The following is a 22,672-nucleotide window of genomic DNA, read 5'->3' as shown; positions in this document are numbered from 1 at the left end:
ATTATGTGTCTCAGTTCGCTTTAAGATTGGTCTTCCTTCATTAGCTTAAATACAGTTGACACACTAGCACTTTCCTTTTTTGTTTTTTATTCAGAGAAGTCTTAGCTTTTACCAACTCTCCAGTGATCTTGGCCAGTTCTGTTTTGAGGAAAAAAAATAGGGATAATGAATTAATGTTTTAAAAGAAAAAATGTTCATCCCTTCAAGGACATAACTTATCACAACAATGGGGCTCCATATAGCACAGAAATGCACTTACGCTTGCTTAGGTTACACTATCAGAAACACTGAAAATGTCCAAAAGAAACATCAGTTACTGTGGACTGATAGGTGTAGTATGTTCTTTACTCTGGCTACAGGACTTACTCCATCTTATAGAAGTTGATCTTAGAGTTGTTCTTAGAAAATTGGGAATTGAAAATCAGGTTCACTGAACACCCATTGTTTCCAATATTCTGCTGCTTAAGGAGGTAGGAAAAAAAGATTTCCACATTGTCTCCTAATGACTGAGAGAATGAGTTAAGGCAATTTCAGCTTTCTTGTTGCAAAGAAGATAAACTAATACTCTGATTCACCCTAGGGTACTGCTCTGAATACAGATTACAGGGGTACTTTGCACAGACAATAAGAAGAATAGCTGAACCTTAAGATTTTGGCAGGGTTTAAAAAAATACTATAATCTGTACTTTTCTTAGAACTTTTCATTTAGAAAATCTTCCATTTTCAGTTTCATTTCACTTTCTATTGCTCTCTCAGTCTTCAGCTTAATAAGATATAGTAATATTAACAGACCATAACTGAAGGCTGTGTCATGAATCTCTCACTCAGAAAGTTCCTCACTCAGAAAGTTCCTCACTCAGAAAGACCATAGGCAAAAGGTCAAGACCAAGCAATGTTTTCTAAGTGCCACCTCATGCCTTGTAAAGAGAGAGGAAGAGTTCTTTTACAGGCAGCCCTTGCCCTCCTTTTCCATTTTAGACTTTGCTATGAATTAAGACTTGATCACTGTATCATTTGCTGCTTTCATGAGGCTTTTATCAGTTCACTGTCAACATTCTGCTCAGGTTTGTAAGAGTTGGAACAAGTCCCGTAAGGCATTCTATTTTAAGTGGAAGGATGTAGTGAGATGTTATTCAACTGTGACTCGTTGTACAGGATATTTTGAGAATAGATAACAAGATACAATTATTATGCAGTCTGCCCAATAATTCTAAATATCATGGACTAGAACTTTTACAAATTTCATGCGAAGCAGTGACTTACTTAGCTAACATTCCTGCTTTTCCCCTCTCTTGGTCAAGGTGAGAAGACTTTTGGAGCCTCTGTAGATATAGGATATTCATAAAATATTTTTAGCTACTCTAACTTTTTAGAAGAATCCAGAAGTACTTGTGTTCAAGTAGATTAGTGTATGTCCTCAATCTTTTTTGAGGAGTTTAGAAAATGGTTTAATAATTATATAATTGGTTTCACTTTCTTAAAATATGACTTTTGTAAAGGCTACGATGGAAAGCTGGGAAATCATTCAAGTTGTTTTCTTCAGTGAAACCAGACATATTTCAATTAGATATTTTCTACTTGTTTTGGGGACTCCATTTTGTAACCTTCTCAGGTACCATAGTGAGAAATATACTACAGTTCGCAATGGAACATTTTTCAGATGAAGGGACTGTTCAAACTGTCATTCATGTAGTGAATTGTTTTATAGGTAGGTTTGTAACAGTTCCAACAACTGACTAGAATGTTCCAATTTCTGTTAGTATAACTTCTGACGGGGCAGCTTCAGATACATTGTGTTAAATCTAACGTAGCTGTACTGCTGTGGATTTCAGTGAATTTGAATTTTAATCAAGAATTTTATCTCCAAATTCAAGTGTATATTTTGTGATTCCCAGAAATGCATCTTGCAAGGTGATAACACGATGTGTATGTTTTTTTGGCAGTTAAGTGCTTGAGTTCTTTAAGCTTTCATAAAAGCATTGGTGTTTCATATATTTCTGTGTGAGCAATGTTTTTATTCACTCTCTGGCTTTGGCTAATGAAACAAGTGTATAATTGAACTATGTGCTTGAAAAATAGTGCCATATTAATCTCTGATTTCTGTTTACACCAGGATACTGACATCCTAGATGGCTTTCTTATTGTATTAAAGAGTTCTGGGAAGGCTGCAGAACAGATCAGTTCAGTCAGTCAAACATAGCTGCAGACTGTTTTGTTTTCACAGTAGGGACTAATGCTTGTTATCTAGTCTCCAGCCTATTATGACATGTTTTTGTTTTGTGTCTGTCTTTGACAGAGTGCTGTGTCTAGGAGTAGAGTGCCTAATCAGTTACACTGTAATGCTTCTTTTCCAGTACTGAACTGAGGTCAGACATTAGAAAAAAAAAGAAAAAAAAAAAAAAAGAAAAAAAAAAGTTTTAAAAAGATCTATTAAATACTAATGTCTTATTAAAAGTTAAGCCAGTACAGAGCACAAGATATATTATTCTGTTTGCTTAAAATTGAGCTTTAAACAACAGCATTGTATTTGTTGCTGGTTCAACAGTTTCCAGGCAGTGGCTGTGGTCATAAATCACTTTAATATGCAAGCATTTTCACGAGGTTAATTTTACAGGACTAATCATTTCCTTGCATATCAAAGTTAAGTTTTGGAAAATCTTGTTAAAACACTTTCTGTTTTCTAAAATCATATCTGATTCTGAAACTACTTTTAACAGAACATGCTTCAGTACGTTAGGATTTGGATTCATCCCGCTTAACTCGAGGTACTCAGGCTATGGTTCCACAGTAATTAATACCAAGATCTATGCACTGACATAATGCCCAGCAGCACATTTGACCTGGATCAAATATGTGCACATGATCGCATATCTGTTGAATTAAGCAGAGTACACAATACGAAGGTCACTACCTTTATGCTTTTATGCTATCTTTATACCAGCCAATGGGAGGGAAGTGATTAGAATAACTGATTTGACATGAGTGATGCTAGCTAATTATTACAAAAATAACTATTCAAAATAGTTAAACCACTTCAGTCTAGCAGAATGAATTTTACAGTGTATCAGTGCTTTGATTATGATATTTTAATCGTATCTGGGCTGTGATATTTTTTTATCTGTATTAGAAAACTTAAAGGCTGCTGTGCCATTGATTGCTGACCTTAAATTTAAGCTGGGGTTCCAGAATGCCAAAATAAGCAGTCTGTGCCCTCTTTAGCTTTTCTGTAGCTGCTTTTTCCCATTTCTATATTATTCCTTTTGTTGTCAGCAAAACTATCCTGTGGCTGTGAGGTGAATCCAATTAGGTGAAAACAACTTGCTGAAAAACAACTTTTTTTCACCTCATGTTTATCCTCATCAAGTCTTCATCCCAGTTCACTGTTCAGCTGTGTAAACACTCCAAGTATGAATGGCCAGGGAAGAAACAGCAGAGCTAAGCCCTGGTGGCTGAAACAGCAATGCTGCTTAAATGGAAACCACAGCCAAAGTTGCTGCACTGGGAGGCAAGTCATTCTATGCTCTAGTTCTTAGAGACAGATAAATTCAGTCAATAATTCACTGTGAATTTGAGTTGCCTTGTGTAGCTGTCTATATCTTTGTTGTTGATTTTAGAGCTGTCCTAGGATGACTGACTTGTTAGCAGACCACTCAGCAAGAGTTGGCAGCTGGTAGAATGTATTTAGGCCTAAAAGCTACATCTGCAGTTGGCCAGGAACATTAAATCACTTCTTTTGAGTACAGCCTTCCAAAATTCAAGAAAGTGTTTGTTTCCTCTTCTCTAAATCATGATGATCTCATTTTTTTGCTTAGGGCTTATTGTTGTATTTTATTTGGCTTTGTGGATTTGTGCAAAGCATTTGACAGTGTCCTGCATGATATCCTTGTCTCTAAATTGGAGACACATAGATTTGATGGATGGACTGCTTGTGGGTAATTAAAAGAGGACAGGTTTAGATCAGATATTTGGAAGAAATTATTTACTATGTGCGTGGTGAGGCACTGGCAGAGGTTACCCAGAGAGGCTGTGGATGCCCCATCCCTGGAGGTGTTCAAGGTCAGGCTGGATGGGGCTGTGAGCAACCTGGTCTGGTGAGAGCTGTCCCTGCCCATGGCAGCGGGGTGGAATTAGATGATCTTTAAGGTCCCTTTTAACCCAAACCTTTCTATGATTTTATGATTTGCCTGCAAACCAAAGTACACAAGTGGAAAGATTCTTCCAATTTCTTCAAACCTTCTTCCTAAGTGCAGAAATGTTACCAGTTATGCATAGTTCCTAATGCTGTTCTGTGAACAGATCACAGAAATGGCTGTGTACTGAGTCCAGCTGATAGCTATTCAGGTCTGGTAGCCTGTATCTGATAGTGGCAAAGTAGAGTTCAAGTAACACACAAAAGCACACCAACCCATAGTGATGCTTTCCCAGAATGCTTTCTCAGCCCCTGAACTTCTAACAAAAAAGAAGTAACAAAAAGGTATGAATGTTGAAAACCATAAATAATCTTTCCACTGTCTTTTTGTCTGTGTCATCACTTACCTTTTGATGCGCACTGCAGTTAATTCTAAACCTTGCTGTCCTGCCACCTAGGCTGGCATTTATTCTTGTGTTCATAGCAGGCTATGACTCCTTTCAGATTCATTTTTTGTTTTCTGTTCAGGGCAATTTTGGAGTCAGAGGGTGCGGCCTGCCTCTTGCCTTGGCTTGTCCCAGGATGGAACCAAGATGCATCCAAAATTCACGTAGCACTCCCAAGTACTACAAAATAGGGACTGTGCTTCCATCTGTGCTTATAGAAATGTTCTTAGCTGCAATCCAGCACCTTTTGCAGTCTTAGAAATGTGAGTTTGACATTGCAAAGAAGCCTGGAAATAACCTCATCTAGAAATAGCTTCATTAAAAATTACCTTGGATTTTGCCAGGCATGGAAGATATTTCTTGGTTTGTTTATCCACGTGAATTTGTATATATATATATATTGCATCATTTGGCTGTTAGAATGTTTGTTTACGTTCATAAGTATTCGTGATGTACTTTTCTGTGCATTTTTGGTTGAGTTATGAATGCAAAGGTGTATAAAATGCAAAGTGACAAGAAGTATTTTACAAGGCATTCTAAGAGCTAGAATAAGAGTTAGAACTTTTTTTTTTTTTTTTCCCAGCGTCTTCTCTTACTCAGCTGAATTCTTATTAATAGCATTTTATGGCTCAGTATAATTTCATTAGCATCTTAGAGTGTTTTCCTTTGAGTGGCTAACAGTATAAAGAATCTTTCCTTTTTGTCTTGTGCTTGTATTGGTTTTCTTCTACAAAGAGATTGCACTTTTAGTAGGACATATTTTTAGAACCTTTGTAATTTTATTTGTCTTACAAAGAAGTTCAGCCTCAGTGGATTAAAGAAAATAAAAGCATTGACATAATTTACTGTGGGTGAATACAAAATAATATGCAAGACCTCAATTAGGTGAACTGTAATTAACACAATTTCCTGCATTTGCTGGGGAAAAGATGGTTTGCATTTAAATTCTTAAACGACCTTTTCTGAATACGTTCTCTTTTTTGCCCTGCTGCAGTAGTGTAAAATTAAATTTGAAGTGATTTCTTATAATGTGGGTTTTCTTGCTCTCATTCACGATACATAAGACCTGAGAAGATGAGTGAGCAGTGCAGAGTTTTACTTGTGCTAGGGACAATATCAATAGAGAACAGTACATCTTAAAATATTAAAAAAATGTCGTAAAATAATTGAGGGAAATCCTGATGTATTTTTTATCAGGAGGACGAAATAATCAGCATAAAGCCATAACTGGTGTTGCCTTTTTAAGCCCAAATATCTTGCCTTTGTCACTCTCAAATAAAGCCCTTTTACTCATTCTTTCTTTTTTGCTTCTGTTTGAAACAATGCAAACACAGCCAGACTGTTTTGGAGCAGTGGTATGTAGTGTCAACCTGGCAGATTCCAGACTAGTGCTAAAGTATTCTGGTAGCTTTGCCAATAGATGGAGAGGAGGCTGCTTTAAACACTTTCATCTGCGTAATAGAGGTGATATTGCTACCTGTGTGGTCTATTTCGCTCTCAGTGAGAGATATAAGGATTTGCAGGTTTTTGGCATTTCTGTTTAAGGAGCTCAGAAATGTAGATGCTGTTACAAAGTGTGTAAACACACACCTCTTACTGTATTTCATCCCTTGAAAGTTTCCACTTTTTTAGGGCTGCTTTCTGGCCTTCTATTTAGCCTTTTCTTTATGTTCGTTTATGTTCTAAATGAAACTCTTCAACATCTGTCACATTCAAAGAGAGGCTGTTAATTCTCTTGTATTTGAGACTTTTAACAGAAACATGAAAAAACAGAACCTTACAAGGAAGTCTTAGCTCCACAGTAACAGTTCTTCCACTGCTAGAAGGAAGAAGAGGAAAATAGATGCTCTGGTGAAAGGAACCCATAAAACCTTGCACAGCTTTTTTCTGGTTATGTCTTCTAGTTTAATGTCACTTACCAAAACTAGACAACAAAAGAAAAACAGTTTTGATGCTTCATGCTTCAAAACAGTTTCGTGTTTCATGCTTCTGCAACAGGTCTAGCTAATCTATGCAAGCTCAAGTTTTTTGACATGATTTTCGATGCCAAACTGAAGTTTGGAAGTGGTAGTGGAGAACATGCTGTTGTCACAGAATATGTGCAATCATTTATTTTTATAGTGTAGAGTTGATTTACTAATTGATAGTTAAAGATGATATTTATTTTTATTTTATCTGGCAAGGGCTGTATTATACTCAGTTTTTTGGTTCTAGCAGTGGCTGATACTAGCTGACTCATGGCACACACAATTCAGCAGCAAGCAGCTCTGAAAATTTCTGATAGCTACAGTGAAAATCCTTCCAAAATTTTCAGTTTCTTTCTGATTTAAGACTCACTTGTGTGAGCTGTAGATTAGAGGTGTTGAGCAGTAAAACAGTTCCTACTGGAAAATACTGATCTATCGAAAGTGAAGTTTTTAGCCATTAGCAGTGAATGAGGATCAGACATCTGGTGTTATTATGAACCCAATTTGCACTCTTCTAGGGCTGCAAAAGTTAAATGTGCTGAAGCCAGAAACTTCAAGGCAGAGCATGCTCATGCTCCAGTTTGTCACTGAATTAGGTCAGGTTTATGTATCTCCTCAAACTCTCCTGCTTTACTACAGCATTATTTCCAGGATGATCAGCTATGGGACATATCTGCTTGCAAAGTGTTTTGAAGCCAGGGATCACAAAGGCTTCTTGACTCTCACTCATAACAGATGGCTCTCAAAAGTTTCTGAAAGACCTGATGTCTCCAGGACTAAGACAGACCAAATAGCAAGACTGGATGTTGGTAACTTTCTCCTGGGGGTCTGGAGAGCTGCTGGCTAACCTTGTCCATTTCAGTTGGCAACCAGGGCAAATTTTACTGTTGCTATAGCTCATAGTTTTCAAGCTAAATGTTGACTAAATATCGTAAGACTTTCAGATGTGCACATTTGTCCCATTTTGGTATTTTCATTCTAATTTAGCTGGAGCTTGATATGTCTTCCATAATTTGAAAATTACCAGCAAGTTAATTTGATTTCCTAGCCAACAGTTATGCTGAGCATTATTTTTTTCTATGTGGTGTTTGTGGGAGTAGAGGGCATGTAACATTTTGTTTGTTTGGGCCCTTTCTCTTCTAAGAAAAGTCTACAGTAGAAACTTGCTTTGACTTTTGTTTATTAGGAAATTCACAAGAACTGCTGTGTGAGCAATCCATGCATACCATGTCCTCATCTTGTGTAGTTACTTCTGCATTTTATCACTGTAGCTGAACAGCATTGCTTTTGGAATAGACAGATTTCCTCCCAGATATTTTAGGAAGGAATTCTGATGTTTTAAAGTTAAACTGAAAAGTTTCAAGGAATCCTCCTCTGTCCTTGCATCACCTCTGCTTGTAACTGTGAGCCAGCCATTTTCATTTTGAAAATGATCTTTCATGAACCAAATACCCAATTCTTTGCACAATTAAAGTAAGCAAGCTACAACAGCATAAGTCTTGGGACTGTCTTGGGCACCAGTTATGTTCCTCCTCAGTTACCTGTTCAGATTTGTATAGGTGTCTTTGCATTAGGTGAAAGATACATACTCCTTTTCTTCATAAAGGAGAAGTCAAGGGTGACCATACAAGGTCACAGCTGTGTGTGATATGGGGCCAGCGATGGTCAGCACACTGCTCATTTCTCAGCCTTCTCCAGCTGATGTTGTGAAGTACAGTGATTCACCACTAAAAGTTTTGTGGCAAGGTGATAAAGAGATAACATGATGCCATGTAGATAAACAGATGACTAAGGGCTAAGGCAGGTCAGCGTGGAATACTGATATGGAGGGCTTGGCAGAGGTGCTGCGGTTGTTTCAGGGCATTACTGCTTTCAGACTTCAGCTGACATCTCAGTAAACCCCTTTCTGAAGTAGATTTAATAAAATGTGAAAACACCACAAATTTTTCATCAAGGAATCTAATCTAACTTAATTGAAAATAACTCAGTAACTTAATGTGACAACTCACAGTAACTTTGTGCAGCTAGTGTTGGCAGCCCTGTGAATCATTCTCACAGTTTGCCGGCAAATTTCTTTAAAAGCTTTGTATCAAAAATGTACAAGGATGTGTTGTGTAAATTGTCATGTAAGAAGACAAAGACCAATTTTCAGTTTCATTTGAAGACAGAATAAAACGCCTAGGAAAAGGATGTAATGACTCATGAAAGAGTAATCACAGTTTATGCAGGGCTGCCCACCTACTAGCCCCATTACTGAGCACCCAGTCATGTTACTAAGGAAATTACTACTGCTTTTCTAGGCCTTATTCATAAAACATGACAATGAGCCATGACATTACTTCCTATGTAATGGCAGTGCCTGAAAATTCCCTGAGATTTTTCGTATCTGTCAATGAATATTTTATGACTGATTATGTGGTAACTGATCTGAATTTTTGGTATGATATTTTAGATATTTTTAGAGATTTTTCAGTGAACTGTGGAAGATGTGGTAGAAGCAAGACCTTTTCCTTTATGCAATGAGGAAAATACTAGTGTGCACTTATGTAGTGTGTTTCACTCAGTGATCTTGTGGCACTCAGAGACATGGTTTAATGGGTAATATTGGTGGTAGGGGGACGGTTGGACCAGATGATCTTGGAGGGCTTTTCTGACCTTTATGATTTTATGATAACTGAAAAAGTCCTATATGGTCTTTCCTGCAAATATATTTACCACTGTGATGCGTGTTTGAAAAAGCTTACAGGAGGTAAGTGGATTCATCAGAACATTAGAAGAAAAAGTGTAATCCAAGTGTCTCAACTCTTCTTTCTGTGTTCTCACTATAATTATGTTTTTCTTGCACATGACATAATGAGACATTTTGTTGTCCAGGACAGGATCACATTCTGGTGGTTTAGGTTCCTTTCACCCTCTCCCTGCTCTTCCCCTCCCTCCCATAGCTGTATTTTGAAGAAAGATTGTGCCTGAAATATCATATGGGAAATCCCCATAGATTGTTCCTCATGGCATGACATTCTGGAATCTGCCACTGTGGCTGAAATGTTTATGGTTTATATTGATTTTCCTATCCTCAGTACTTACCTGATTTTGCACAACTGGCAATGACAAAAGCTACCATCACAGCTTGCCATCAGCTATCCCAGATTTGCCAGCTTTCCTAGTTCATCAGTATCTTAAATGTCATTGCATTTGGGAAAACCTTTGTTGAAAAAAGATTAAGTGGGTTTAGACCTCATTTTGTGTGAGAACAATTTGAATTTAGATTGTAACTTCAAGGTTTTGTTCAGTGTCAGTATAATGTTATCATGTTATGTAATTTGGAAGGAACTAGGTACGAAGGTGTAGCTGTCTGTGTCCATCAGCATGCCACCAGTGGTGAGTTAGGTCCTACCACAAGGGAATGAATCCTTCGGGAAACTGCCATCTTTTCCTTTTTTACCTAAACTTAACTGTTTTTGAAGTAGTTACTGTAAAAGGGGTGTGGCAATACCAATGATAATAATGTTTTCCTACTGCTCACACCTTCCTTATGGAACCAAAGTGGAGTTGCTATGGGGAGGGAAGCACCAGTCAGAAATGCCACTGTGAGCTTCCTTTACTTTAGAATGTTAGACAAATTTATTTTTCCATACCTCTATTTTTCTCCAGTCTCTTCTTCCTCTACAACATATTTGAGTTCTCTCTACATTTCTTCTCTTTTTTTTTTTTTTTTTTTTAAAAAAAAAGTATTAAACTAACCATCTTACTTGAGTTTTCTTGATTTCTCAGACTTTTCCAATAAATTTCCTCTCCCAATACTTAATTCTGCAACATACATGATGGCTAAACATTCTTGGCTTGGACTGATAGGAGCAATCTGTCACAAGGAAGATGTTGGTGTGTACGTGTACCCATGCACAGGCCGTGTCTGGACTGAAATAAGCAATAAATGGGATTACCTGGGGAAAGGAGATGGGTGACTTGAATACGTCTTAAAAGTGATACTGAAAAGGTAGAGGGGAGTGGGTTGGGCACTTGTGGATCCAACGTCATCAGGCTGTGCTGTTCCTCAGGGCATAAAGAGAACTTGGCATTTGTGGTTGTGTGAAAGGAGAGGGCGGTGTGCTTGCTGTCTACGACCAGTCTGTTACTAGTACCTGATCCTCTGCGGATATTTGAGTGTTTGTGTTAGAAAGTATGTTTTATACCACCAGCCTCTTGTACAGATAACTTCATGTGACATGATGGGATGAGGGGAAGTCCGCTAAAGTCAGTAACTTGTGCATGGAAAGTGAGCAATGCACTCTGAATTGTCCGTCAGCGGGGTGCATTTGGGAAACTATTGCTTTTCGCTTTGCAGCCTTGGTTTAGTGGCAGAAATTACGGCAGCCAAGTTGTTAAACACATGAAACGGCCCCGGGAGGTGACCGCATGTCAGCGCCTGGCGCGGCGGGGCCTCGGAGGGTGTGGCCGGGACCGGCAACCGACGCCGCCGCTGCCCGAGCCGCTCGCAGCGCCCCGGCCCTGGCCTCGGCCCCAGCCGCAGCCCCAGGCGGCCCGGCCCGCGGCAGCAGGTGAGGGGCGCCCGGCAGCCGGGCGCGGTGCCTGAGGTGAGTCCCGTGGGGAGGCGCGGAGCCAGGTCCGCGGTGGGGCGCTCGGCGAAGGCTGCGGCGGAGTCCTCTTTGGGGCGGTTGTCGCCAGCTGCCGCCGCGGCGGGGCGGCTCTCCGGCACGTCCCGGCTCGCTGGCTGTGGGGTCGCCCTGAGCGCCCGGCACCGGCACAGAAGCTCGGCTGTGCCCAAGGGAGCCGCGGCGGTGGGACCGGTGACTGCGGGACGGCGCGTTGCTCGGGGCGGGGGACGGAAAGCTGGCGCTCAGCCACAGCCGCGGGTCCCGGCGAGCAGCCCCAGCCCCGGCCCCGGCGGCCGTGAGGCGGCGGGCCTCGGGAGGGCCGGGCCTCCGCCCCTGGCGCGGGCCGCCTTACAGCGGGGTCCGCGGGAACCTGCCGGGAACCCAGCTGCAGAAAGGGTGCGCTTGAGATACCGAGGTGCTTCGCTGAGGGCAGAGAAAGGAAATACTCTTCTTTTTTTTTACCTTTTTTTTTTTTTTTTTTTTTCTCTCAGGCGCTTATATAAAGGCTCTTTTTTCTGTCCAAATTTGCAATTTAGATAAGTTTGTGGTTAGTTCAGAATAATAAAGCGCGTATTTGCTGCTGAAAAAAAAATTGAAATATTTCGTTTGCAGTTAGAATTGTATTTTCTTCTTTTTGTTACTAACATCGTGGCAACAGAGCAGCAATCAAAGTAATAAATTATTTCCTATATGAGAGGAAGAACAAAAGCTTGTATTTTGAAGCTTTAGCTGAAAAACACTTAGATTTGACAGTAGCCTTGGTAAAGTCTGCTTCTGCCAGCAAAATGGGGATAGCATGGTTATTGCAAGTTAAGGCTTCAGGATTACTGGGCTGACTGGTTGGGCATGTAAGTTTCTGAGATAATTTTATAGTATAGGCCAAATGAGGAGGTCTGTACTTGTTTATTCTTGAGAGCTCTTCAGTGATCACATTTTCATGTTCTGCATGCTTTCTGCTGCATGAGGGTACTAGTTATAAAGCAGCTTTAAAATACATTGTCAGATTACAGTGCAAGGATGTATGGGGGAAATGATGTGTGTATGCATGTGTACAAGGAAAGAGAAGGAGAGCAAGAAGAGCTTGGTGACTCAGGAGCCTTTGGAAGTACTGACCTGTTTGTAATCCTGTGTGGAGTTTTTGATGTTTGACAGACTCATTTGTTTTCTGATAGTAGCTTAAAGCCTTTGAACTATTGTGTATGCTTTCTCAATCTATTTCTCCTTATCGTAACAGACTGTAGGTTCTCGAACCTTAATATTCTTCACAAAGTCCTGCGACCTGTTTGCTATAGCAGCTACTGCAGAAGTTTATCCTGTTTAAAATACAAACAAAATAAAAAACATAAAATACAGGTTGTAGCCATTTTAGGAGCAGAAATAATCTCTCTCGTATTATACAAATGAAAAAGACTCTACGTTGCTTCTTGGGAAATAGTCAACGCATAATCTGCCTTCAGTTTATAGCAGCTTTAGTTTTGACTTCATTTCTTCCCCTAATACGTTAACCTTTGTGGCTTTTCAGTCATGCTTTTTGTTTTTCCCTAAGTTTTTCTATTACTACACAAAAAATAAATCTGAGGAAATTGATCTTGTTGTTGTTATTGTTTTTTTCCCTGAAGTTGGCTTTCTTTACCACTGAAGTTGATTGCTTTCTTTAGTTCCCACATGGATATCCTTAGCACATGTAAATGCACCAAGTAGCTCAACAGCAAGAATTTTATATCCCCTCCTCATAATTTCCTGTTACTGTTTTGGAGGGAGGGAGGATGGAGGAAACTTGTAAGGAAACGTACTGTGTCAAAAGTAAGTATGGTTTTCATAAAGTTGACTACATCCATGAAGACTAGAGAACATAAGGCAGTTTTTGACTGGATGTATTAAACCATTTTCAACCCTCTTAGCTTCATAATATATATAATGATAAAACAGTGGTAAAACTGAGTCGAGTATTGTGCCATGGGTGATATAATAAAGCGTTGTGCCACGGGTGATATAAGCACCAGGTATAGACTTCAGTGAGTCTGAAGTCCAGGGGATTGTCCTTGTTAGATCAGTAAGGCTTTGAGAGAAGTGTGAATCTTTTAATGTCCAAAACTGATGTAGTTATAATTCAGAGTTTTGAGATAGCTTAAGAGTCTGATTCAGAGCTCGGAAATTGCTTTTCAGTTCCCTTTTATGAGACTTCCATTAGCATGACCATGTAATTGGTCTGTTTGTTATGCTGTTCACGAATCTCTGAGGCCAAAGTGGAGATTCCTTTTCGTTCCTTTACCCTCCTCCAGTGTGCTGAAACAATGAAGTAGCAGTCGTTGGCACCAGTTGTGCTATGTTGTGGGCTGCGAGGGCCACTTGTTCTTGTACCTGTGTCAGGTTGAATGGAGCTTCAGAATGCTTCGGACTGCAAACTGCATCGGCAAGTGTGCTAAGACTGAGCCGGAAAGTTTGTGTTTGCATCCCAAAGCTAAAAGGACATAAGCAGATGGATTTCTGTATATTATTTTTGAGCAAAGGAAGTTTTTTTGTTTCATTGTTTATATGGTTCTCTTTGGTTTTGAGCAATGATGTGAGGAGATGCATACCCCATTGGATTAGAGCTTGGTTCGTGTTTGGTCTTGCCTGCCAGATAGGTATTTTATTCTGTGTCTGATCTCATATGGTTTCCTAAAGGCCATGTTGATTTTAAAGATGACTTAGTTTGTGTTCCCTCATTCCCATTCATAACAAAAAGACAGGACATACCACAAATTATCTGGAAACAGTTCATGCCCTCCAGTTCTCTGAATGCAGAATCTGACTTCTGCCAATTATACTTCTGCCTTATACTTTCCCTAATTACAGACTGAAGAAAGAGAAATTGCATTCTCTATAAAAATACAAAATCATACAGCATTTGTAACGGCATAGTGGCATGGATCAGTCTTGTTTGTATCTAGTTAGAGGAAACGTGTATGGCTCCTGACGTGCTCAGTTCTGTTAAATACTGCATTTTGACAAATAGCAATGTGGACATTTAAGTTACTTTTGGTCTCTCCTTCCGCTATAATTTCTAGCATTTCCATTGTTGACTCCTTGATGACAGATATTTAAAGTTCACTGTCTCTTAGGATTAAAACCGCCAGGGGTTTTATCTCTAGCAAAGTCAAACATTCTGTGAATCATATGTTTTTAAGTATTTGAGATATTCCAGAGTCCTCAGCTGAGGCGGCTTCCTCCTTGCAGTGTTTACATTGAATACAAGAAAAATGTATGGGCAGTTTGGCAAGACTTTTGTTACCAAGCTAATTGTTGTAATTCTTAGTTTACATTTGTGAAGAATACTTAGTATAGGAGCAGATAAGCAAGCAGATAGATTTGTGTATAAGTTAGCAGACCTGTTTTTGTTTTTTTGAGGGGAGGGTTGCTTGAAATTTTGTCAAAGCTTCTGTAATTGTGGCTAACTGTATTGCAAGTTCTTGAATGTCTTGAGTTTCTTAGGTTTGGAACTCTAACTCAATTCCTCAAAACAAAACTCAGATGTGAATTTGAGGATTGGGTGTTGAATATGTGAATTGGAGGATGTTATTGAGGGAGTGAGTTACATGGTACAATGATTAGGGCGTAACTGAGGGTGTCTGGTTTGGTTTTCTTTAAGGTTCGTTTTTCTTTAAGAAGGGCTTGTTAGGAGGGGAGGTTAAAAGGAAAATAATGTACTTCAGGAGATCATCATTCATTTGGTGAAAAATTCTGAGATCAGATTAGAATCCTATTAGATTGATATAATTATCCTGTGATTGAATTAGGAGAAGGGACACTTACCTTTCTTTGTGGATCCTCAAACGTGGTGATTGAGAGTGTACTGTCATTGTAAGCCTATCATGGACTCAGCTGGTATCAGCTATTAAACTGAAGTGGCTATTGTTATACCTGCCTGGTTTTGCTTTCTGTCTACATGAACTATCGTGTTTCATTTCAGCATGGTGATGATCTTGCAGAAAGACCAAGGAAAATCCCACTGACTGGATAAAACAATCACTTAAATAGTCAGAATTCAGAGTTTGGAGGTGTTTTTTTGTAAACCAATAAGAAAATATTATTATTAAATACAGAATCTTAGCAGCCCCAAAATAGGAGAATAATAATACATTTGTGCCATAGGAGCAAGCTAGCCTCCATTTCTTAGACCATTTATAAATGGTGATTGCTTCCTTACTACATTAAACACAAAAAGGTTGAGTTTTCAAATGATTGTGTGAATTATAAGGAGCTTATTCCCTCTCCTCCTCCTCCCCCCCCCCCCCCATATTGATTAAGATCAATTTTATTATTCCTCTCTAATAATAAATTAATTTACAAATTAATTTACTGGAAATAAACTCTGTCAGTTTGCTCTAGCTAGGAAATTGTAGCCTTGTGGTAAACGTTTGCATTTTAGAGCTTCCCATCTGGACCAGTTGTTTTGCTTAATAAGAGACGCAATAGAATTGTAATACAAGCCTGGCTTTACAACACTTTTTGGTTTTGTTTTGAAAGTAATTGTGATATTTTAATACTAACCAGCAGAAACTGTGTCTTTAAGGCACTTGATAAATGGAGAGGTGACTTAGTGTTTCACATCAAGGGACCATATGATAATTAAGGTCAAGATGATCTTAAGATCAAGATGATCTTATTATGATTATTTTTGGTGAGTGTGTGGTTTGGTTTCTCTAGGGTTTTGAATTGTATTTGGATCTACACAACTAACAATCTGACTTCTTTTTAACTTCTCAGCTCTTTTCTACTCTTTTCAACAAGAAACATGACCAAGGTCAAACAGATTCTGTCTCTGACCAGAGATGCTATTTCCAGAGGCTTTCCTACTAAAGTATATAGCAGCTATGTTGAGAGTCTTGGCAGATTTGAAGATGAAAAAAATCATAATCTAAGTGTTTCTTATCATGAGCAAATATTTATTTTACGGCCTTCAACAAGGGAGAAATGAGAATGGGTTTGTGGTGGAGGTCTGGAAACTTTACCCTGCCTGTGAATCTCTCTTCAGTGCAGCTGACAGAAGATAGCAGAATTCTTTCATAAATTTGACATCAGCTTTAGTGTTACTGTAAAACTAAGCCTGTTATGATCGTCTCTGAGCAGAAATACCAGTAGTTTCACTGCAGTGACACTTTTGTAGTCCTTGTGATGCTGAGGCTGGAGAAGGGACCAGGAGAGTATAGAGCCAGCTCTGTTTTTGTTGTAACACCTGTACATTTCTCCAAACCAGAGGAATTCTTGTGTAGCTTTAAGAAGCTGACTTCCAGGCTGTTGGACCTTTGAGGTACTACTCTTTTTTTTTTCCTGACATGAGACTAGACTAAAGTCAGAACAGATTTTTTCTAACTTCTATCTCCAAAAAGCTTGCCTGCCTTCTGATTTCATATCAGTCTGTGCTGCTCTTGCACTTTTTCCAGTTTTCATAGGAGACACCTGTCAACCATAGGTTGACTAGTACCTGGCTCAAATAACGTGGGATTGGTTGACTTTATGACATGCATTCCGTAGAATGGCTTTTGCAGCCTAACATACCTGGATAGGATAAGGCAGCTTGTCCTCTGTCATGTAACACTATGAAGTGAAGTGAGCTTTTTTTTTTTTTTTTTGAGAACGAGTACAGGGATCTGTTAATGTGCCTGAAGTGTTTGTCTCACACAGTTTTTTGCTCATGATAACAGAAAAACCTGTACTGTACTGCAGCTTACAACTGATGGAACAAGAGACTGACATCTATGCAAATCCCTATTGTCAGCAATGATCTGAGCCAGCAGTGTGTGCATGCTGCAGAAGAGAATTCCAGTAATCCGTTCCTGCCCTTATCTCTTGGGTAGAGCCCTTTAGTTTTCAGCTTGTTGTAAATATGTGACCAGTTCTCTGCTAAATTTATTACTTGAGCAAGACTTTTCAGGAAGTATTTCCCTCACAGCGTGCCAGCCACTGGATTTAGAAGTGTCCAAACCAAGCTGTAGAGTGCCCTTTTATTTTTGCCCAAATGCTCTTAAAATTTTGCTTTTTGTTTATGATTCTAAGTTGATGTCTGACTCCTCAGAGGATGTGAATAAGCAAAAAAGGAGGAACCTCATACAGAAAAACGGAGAATAGTTCAGGGTCTGGTGTTGCATATGTGGTCAGATCAGTTGTTTTTTATTGTGACTTCTCATGTATGTAAAAGTTAACGTGCACATGCTTGACACACGCAGCTGGGAGCAAACATGACTTGATTATAATACAGGCTACCTCTTGAAGTAGCTGACTGCCTTAAAGCAAAACTGAAGTTCAGTTTTAAATGCTTTTGTTAATTATGGTATTTAATTTCCATTAAAATGGGGCTTTGATTGATGTGCTATGATTTTGTTTTGTTTTGTTTTCCAGAACCAAGAATGATAGCTGCAGGGAAATTTGCAAGTCTTCCCAGAAATGTCCCAGTGAATCATCAGTTATCATTAGCTTCTTCCATGGACCTTTTGACCACCAAACCTTCACTAGCTGAGCATCACTCAGACTCCTTTCAAGACATCTCTATCCATGGCACTCTCCCCAGGAAGAAGAAGGGGACAGTTCCCGCTAGATCCTGTGATATATTCAGCCACATGGGAATGTTACCATACACCAGAACACACCGGCAGCAACCACCTTTTATACAGGATGTCATAGAAGAGTATCCTCTACCAAATGGAAAGAGCAACAAACTCCATGCCAGGTACTTGTAAAACCTTGATTCACGTTTGCTTGTTGCATAGGAATTATTAGATATTTCTCTAAGCCTCTAAATGTCTAGTTAGCGGTGCAGATGTTTATTATAACTTCGTGTGCTGATGGAAGTTGATGTCTTCTCTTGTACTCAGTTTAGCTCTTGATGGGAGGAGACAAACACAAAAAACAATGTGAAACATGCAATATTTGGGGCTGTGTGGGAATCTGATGCATAGATTTCAGGAATTCTGAGAATTTATTTTTTGACTTAATATCTCAGGCTTCAAAATCATTTCCCTTTTCCAGTAAGATCAGTCAGTATGGGCTGTTAAATGTGAATGCCTGTTTAAAATTACCTTCTTTGCCACTGTGTCTGTGGGAATTAGTGATGTGGATATTTAGTTTTTCTTAGACATCTGTGGGGCTTTTCAACCATAATTTTCAAGGACTAGGTCTTGCCTCTGAACCTTTAAAAGGTATAGCATTGCTATACTGTTCCCATGGAGGAAATTTTTTAAAAAAAGAATCAGAAATCACTGAGTTGCTTTGAAATGGTCCTTTGCATTGTTCTAACAGAGCAGTTTTAACCAGAAAATCAAACTGGTCAAACTTGTTTTGGATTTGGATTCAGTGCTTACAGGGATGAAGTGTGGAGGAAAGGAGAAAATGGTACTCTAGCTGCCCCCTACCTAGAGCTATGTGTGAGCTGTTGGAAGACTGTAGAACCCAAAGTATGCTCATCAAAGTATTCCTGTAGTAGTCCTGTAAGGACTACTAACAGAAGTTTATGGTTATATCCATGACTTGAGAAAGAATTCTGCTTTCATAGCTAGCTTTTGTTTTGGGAATTTGTTATCACCACCAATATTCATTGCCACAAAAATAATTTTGTGAATAGCCTTATTTGTTCTGATATTTAGGTCTATAAAATGGGACATTTTTTTTCAGCTAACATAAGAAAAATTCAGGGCAATACAGTGGATCTATTAAAGGCACAAAGGTGAGTGAGTGTCAAGTTGCTTGGGTGACAGAGATAAAGGTTGAGGAAGAGGTAACTGAATAACAACTTCTGAAAAAGCATGCACGGTTTGCTTCTTTCATTTACAAGATATGTTCTCAAACATCATGAGGGAAGGACAGTTCTAATTATATGGGGCTGTGTGCGTACAGTGGGTTTTGTTTGTACACTTTTTGCTTGTGGCATACGAGGTCAAACTTTCTCCTCACTTTAAAATATTTTTTTCTTCTCTATATCCCTTTTACTTGTAAAAGAAAAAAGAACCTCAACATGTTCAGTATTCATCTGCCAGTGACCTCTGAGACATACCTGCTTACACAAACTGACTTCTTAACATAATTTACTACTTTGATTCTCATACTTTTAGAGAACCCAAGCAGCCATGGTTGCTACTATTAAAAGAATATGGTGGTATACCTAGAAGTTTTCTTACGCCTTCCTTCCCAGGAGCAGTTACTAAACATGACTTGCAAGAGGTGTTTTTTCTCTTCGGAGATCAGAACTTATGTATTAAATATAGAATACTTGTAACTGGTAACTTTCTTTGTCCTCTGAAGAACACCTCTGCACAAGCTGTAAGAGTAAGAACAGGATGCTTGAGAAGTTCTGCCTAATCAGAATGAAAACAATGCTTTTGATGTGATAAGAAATTAAAAGGATGTTGTCAGTCTAGCCTATTCATAGAATTTGCATATTTTGAGTCATAACAGCAAGTATTGTTTCTGTGTTTGATTTTCCAGTGGCTTTGCTAAAACACACACAGTTAACAACTGCTGCCTTTCGCTTTAATTCTAACAACAGATCTTTATACAGTCTGCTCCATAACCTGACAGCCCAGTTATATTGGAGCAGGAGGTACTGCCAACTTGACAGCAAATATGTCAACTCTTGAGTCTCCTTTGGGTGACTGTACCATTTGCTAGTATATTTCAAAAGAAAACACAGAGAGCAAGTCTGATTTTCCTGTGGTAAGAGTTCTGTTGCATATGCTAAGGTATATATTCTAATGCTTACACTCAAATTGAAATTAGTTGAAACTGACAGTATAGGGCAGTCCACATTACCTTATCTGTGTTTTATGGAAATAGCCCTGTAATAGTTTGATTATTATAGGGACATACGTGTAATGTTACAAGGATATTCTCATTAGGAGTAAGTCAGTCTTTCATTGCTTTAAAAATGTGTGAACACATTTTAGTCAAACTTCTTCGTGATGCGTTGTTCAACTCTGGTGCTGTATTTGGCATCAGCACACCAGAACTAACAGTCATTAGGACTGCAGTGTTCATGTGCATGTGGATCTGGTTATACTGAACTTTGACTCAGGCATGTCCAGAGCTTTAAGCTTGATAACATCTAATTTTAAAAGCATAATTATGGTAACATTTCCAATAATTCAGAATGAGTAATATAGTCTTTGAAATGAATATATTTATTTATATAAATACATATTTTGTGGGACAAAAAATAGGACAAAGCAAGGAGAATGGGGAAAGAAGATAATCAATTCTATGATTACCTGATGGAACTCTTGATTTCCAGAAACTTCTCTCCTAACTAACAAATTACATTGCTCTGTAGCTAAGATGGAATACATGTATAGTTGCTTATTTATAGGATTATATTCTGTTGGGTTTTTATATTTTTACAACCAGAAAAGTACATCTTTGTGGAATTTTTAATTTCTTATGGATTAACATAGAAAAATATAGTTCTGGTGTACAAAAGCATTCTTCTAATGTTTCAGTAGCTGCTTCATGCAAATGTTTCAGGAAAAAAACAAACCACACAAGAGATGAAGATGCAAAAACACGATGGTCACTTCTGAAAACTTGGAAATAGTATTTTTGTCGGCTTTCAATAAAGGAAGATTGTGTTCTCTATTTGGTTTGGGAACGCACAACTGTGCTAATTTATTAAGAGGAAAAAAGCTTTCTTGAGAAAGCCTGTATGTGATTCTTTCGAGTCTCTTGGAAATAATTCAGTGGCCAAAATTAGAACTAACTGAGCTCTTGAAAGCTATTCTGTTTTATGAGAGAACTCTTGTTTTAGCTTGTAAAGCTGCTTGTAATATTTTTTTAATCTGATATTGACAATTAATCCTAAATAAAGCACAACTGGAATTTCCCTTTGACACCTGATCCATAGCTCACCCATGTTTAATTAGCTTGAGCTTGTTTTATAATGTCTTTATTTAAAGGAGAAAATCTTCAAATGCATATCTGTTGGTAGATTTAAAAAATACATTTTTTTTAATCTGCTGGGTGTAGGACAGGTAGAGGGTAGGTTGGGGTCAGCTTCATTCTTTCACTGAGAAAATGGGCAAGCGATCTCTAACACCTTCCACTGCTCCTTGAACCCTGTTGCAAAAGATGAAAATGTCACAAACAACCTGTAAACTAAGATGTGTTTATAGACCAGCCCAAAGAATCTACGTACAAGCACTAAGAATACACTTTGTGGTTCTGAAAGTACGGTAGGTGTATCCAGCTTTATATTTAGCCAGACTTCAGTCTATTTTAATTTGAGTACTGATCAGCAGACTTTGTTGTTTTTCCTGTGTCAGCTCTTTTCCCCCGTAATTTCAGATAAAGTGCTATCATCTAGCATTGGACTTTCTGTTGGCTGCAGCTGAGAGTTATTTCAGACAAGATTAGTTTATCTGGTCATTTAGGATGTTCTGTACTCTTTAATATTTCTGATCTTCAAGGCTCTGCACATTGAGCTGGGTGAAACTTATATACTTCTCTCAAATATGTGATAGCATCTTAAATAACTGTCCAGGAAAAAAAAAGTTCAATTTTAAACTGACTAGTACCACTGACATCAGTAGGACAACTTTGTCAACAGAAAGCTAAAGAGATTCACTGTCCTCTGCATAACTGTCCTTGGAGAGCAGTACATTTGGAAGTTAGCAAGGTGTTGGTATTGAGTTATAAAGCCATTAATGGATCTTTGGTTCCCTTTGAATTGTTGTTTAAGGTGGGGAGGGGAACTTTTTATAAAGCATATAATTTTTGAAGTAAAAATAATTGGTTTTGGTGTAATGCTTGACATTTCCTCTTAGTATGAGTTTTATTTTCCTGTAACAGACTGTGGTTGTGTTTTTTCACAGGAGTAAGACAAGCATGGTAAATTTAGAGCCGCTGAATATGTTTTTGACTTCTCCCATGTGTAAACAAATGCTTTTTCAAAAGGAAGGGTTCATTAGAAGTTGCCAAAGCTTCATGCTTTTTGTCTAGAAGTTTCCCGTTGTTTTTCTTGATCTGACCGTTCACATGTACACCTGTAAATCTCAGCTATGCTTTCACAGAGATGGAGCTCAGCCATCCACTAAAGCTGATAGACATTTGTGGTAGAACCGATGCTCTGTTGTATGAGCAGAGAATAACTAATGTTCTCTGCTTATATTCAGAATCAGATCTTCTCAGCCCTTTAACTTTTGGGGCTCATTTCTGGTATGGCTCATCTGCCTTCCCCTTTCAGCCCCTCAATCTGTTGTGTGGACAGATTCTTCTGCTGCCAAGTATGTACCAAGTACTGTGTTGCTTATTCTAACAGTACTTTGTTTCACCATCCCTCATCTTACCTCCTGTCCACATGGAACCGTTTATTTTTCTTTCTCTTTCCGCTCGTCTTATGCTGTGAATAAAGTTCTGCTTTCCATGATTACTGCAAGGACATAACAACAGTACGTTGGTACCTGCTGTTAAGAACCACCAGTCCTGCAGATAAATATGATGATTTTCTTTTCAGATCTCTTTTCAGGTATAAATTACATAGAAAAAAGGCAACTA

General features: G+C 38.6%; 1 protein-coding gene and 1 long non-coding RNA gene across 9 annotated transcripts in view; one reads left to right on the top strand and one right to left on the bottom strand.

Annotated features, from left to right (window-relative positions):
- Positions 1-17,655, bottom strand: part of LOC118171103 — a 47,045-nt gene extending 29,390 nt beyond the window's left edge. The window contains exons 1-2 of the long non-coding RNA XR_004753038.1: positions 17,540-17,655; positions 14,945-14,950 (exon numbers count right to left, since the gene is read on the bottom strand). This is a non-coding gene — a long non-coding RNA (uncharacterized LOC118171103). The remainder of the gene's footprint in view (positions 1-14,944; positions 14,951-17,539) is intronic.
- The window catches only part of BCAR3 (BCAR3 adaptor protein, NSP family member), an 88,103-nt gene that overhangs the window by 21,164 nt on the left and 44,267 nt on the right, over positions 1-22,672 (top strand). For 2 of the 8 annotated variants that reach the window (XM_035333893.1, XM_035333891.1), the window contains exon 2: positions 17,537-17,864. In XM_035333893.1, coding sequence (XP_035189784.1) covers positions 17,545-17,864 — 320 coding nt within the window. In that variant the 5' untranslated portion in view covers positions 17,537-17,544. Of the gene's footprint in view, positions 1-3,358; positions 3,506-10,884; positions 11,135-11,430; positions 11,571-11,874; positions 12,004-12,906; positions 12,959-13,466; positions 13,573-17,536; positions 17,865-22,672 lie in introns of those variants that run through there. The other 6 variants (XM_035333889.1, XM_035333890.1, XM_035333892.1 and 3 more) reach the window with 6 other exon arrangements.

Source organism: Oxyura jamaicensis, chromosome 8, assembly GCF_011077185.1.
Source record: "Oxyura jamaicensis isolate SHBP4307 breed ruddy duck chromosome 8, BPBGC_Ojam_1.0, whole genome shotgun sequence".
In the NCBI taxonomy this organism is placed as follows: domain Eukaryota; kingdom Metazoa; phylum Chordata; class Aves; order Anseriformes; family Anatidae; genus Oxyura; species Oxyura jamaicensis.
Note: the sequence above shows the minus strand (reverse complement) of the source record. Positions and strands in the feature narration are given on the sequence as shown.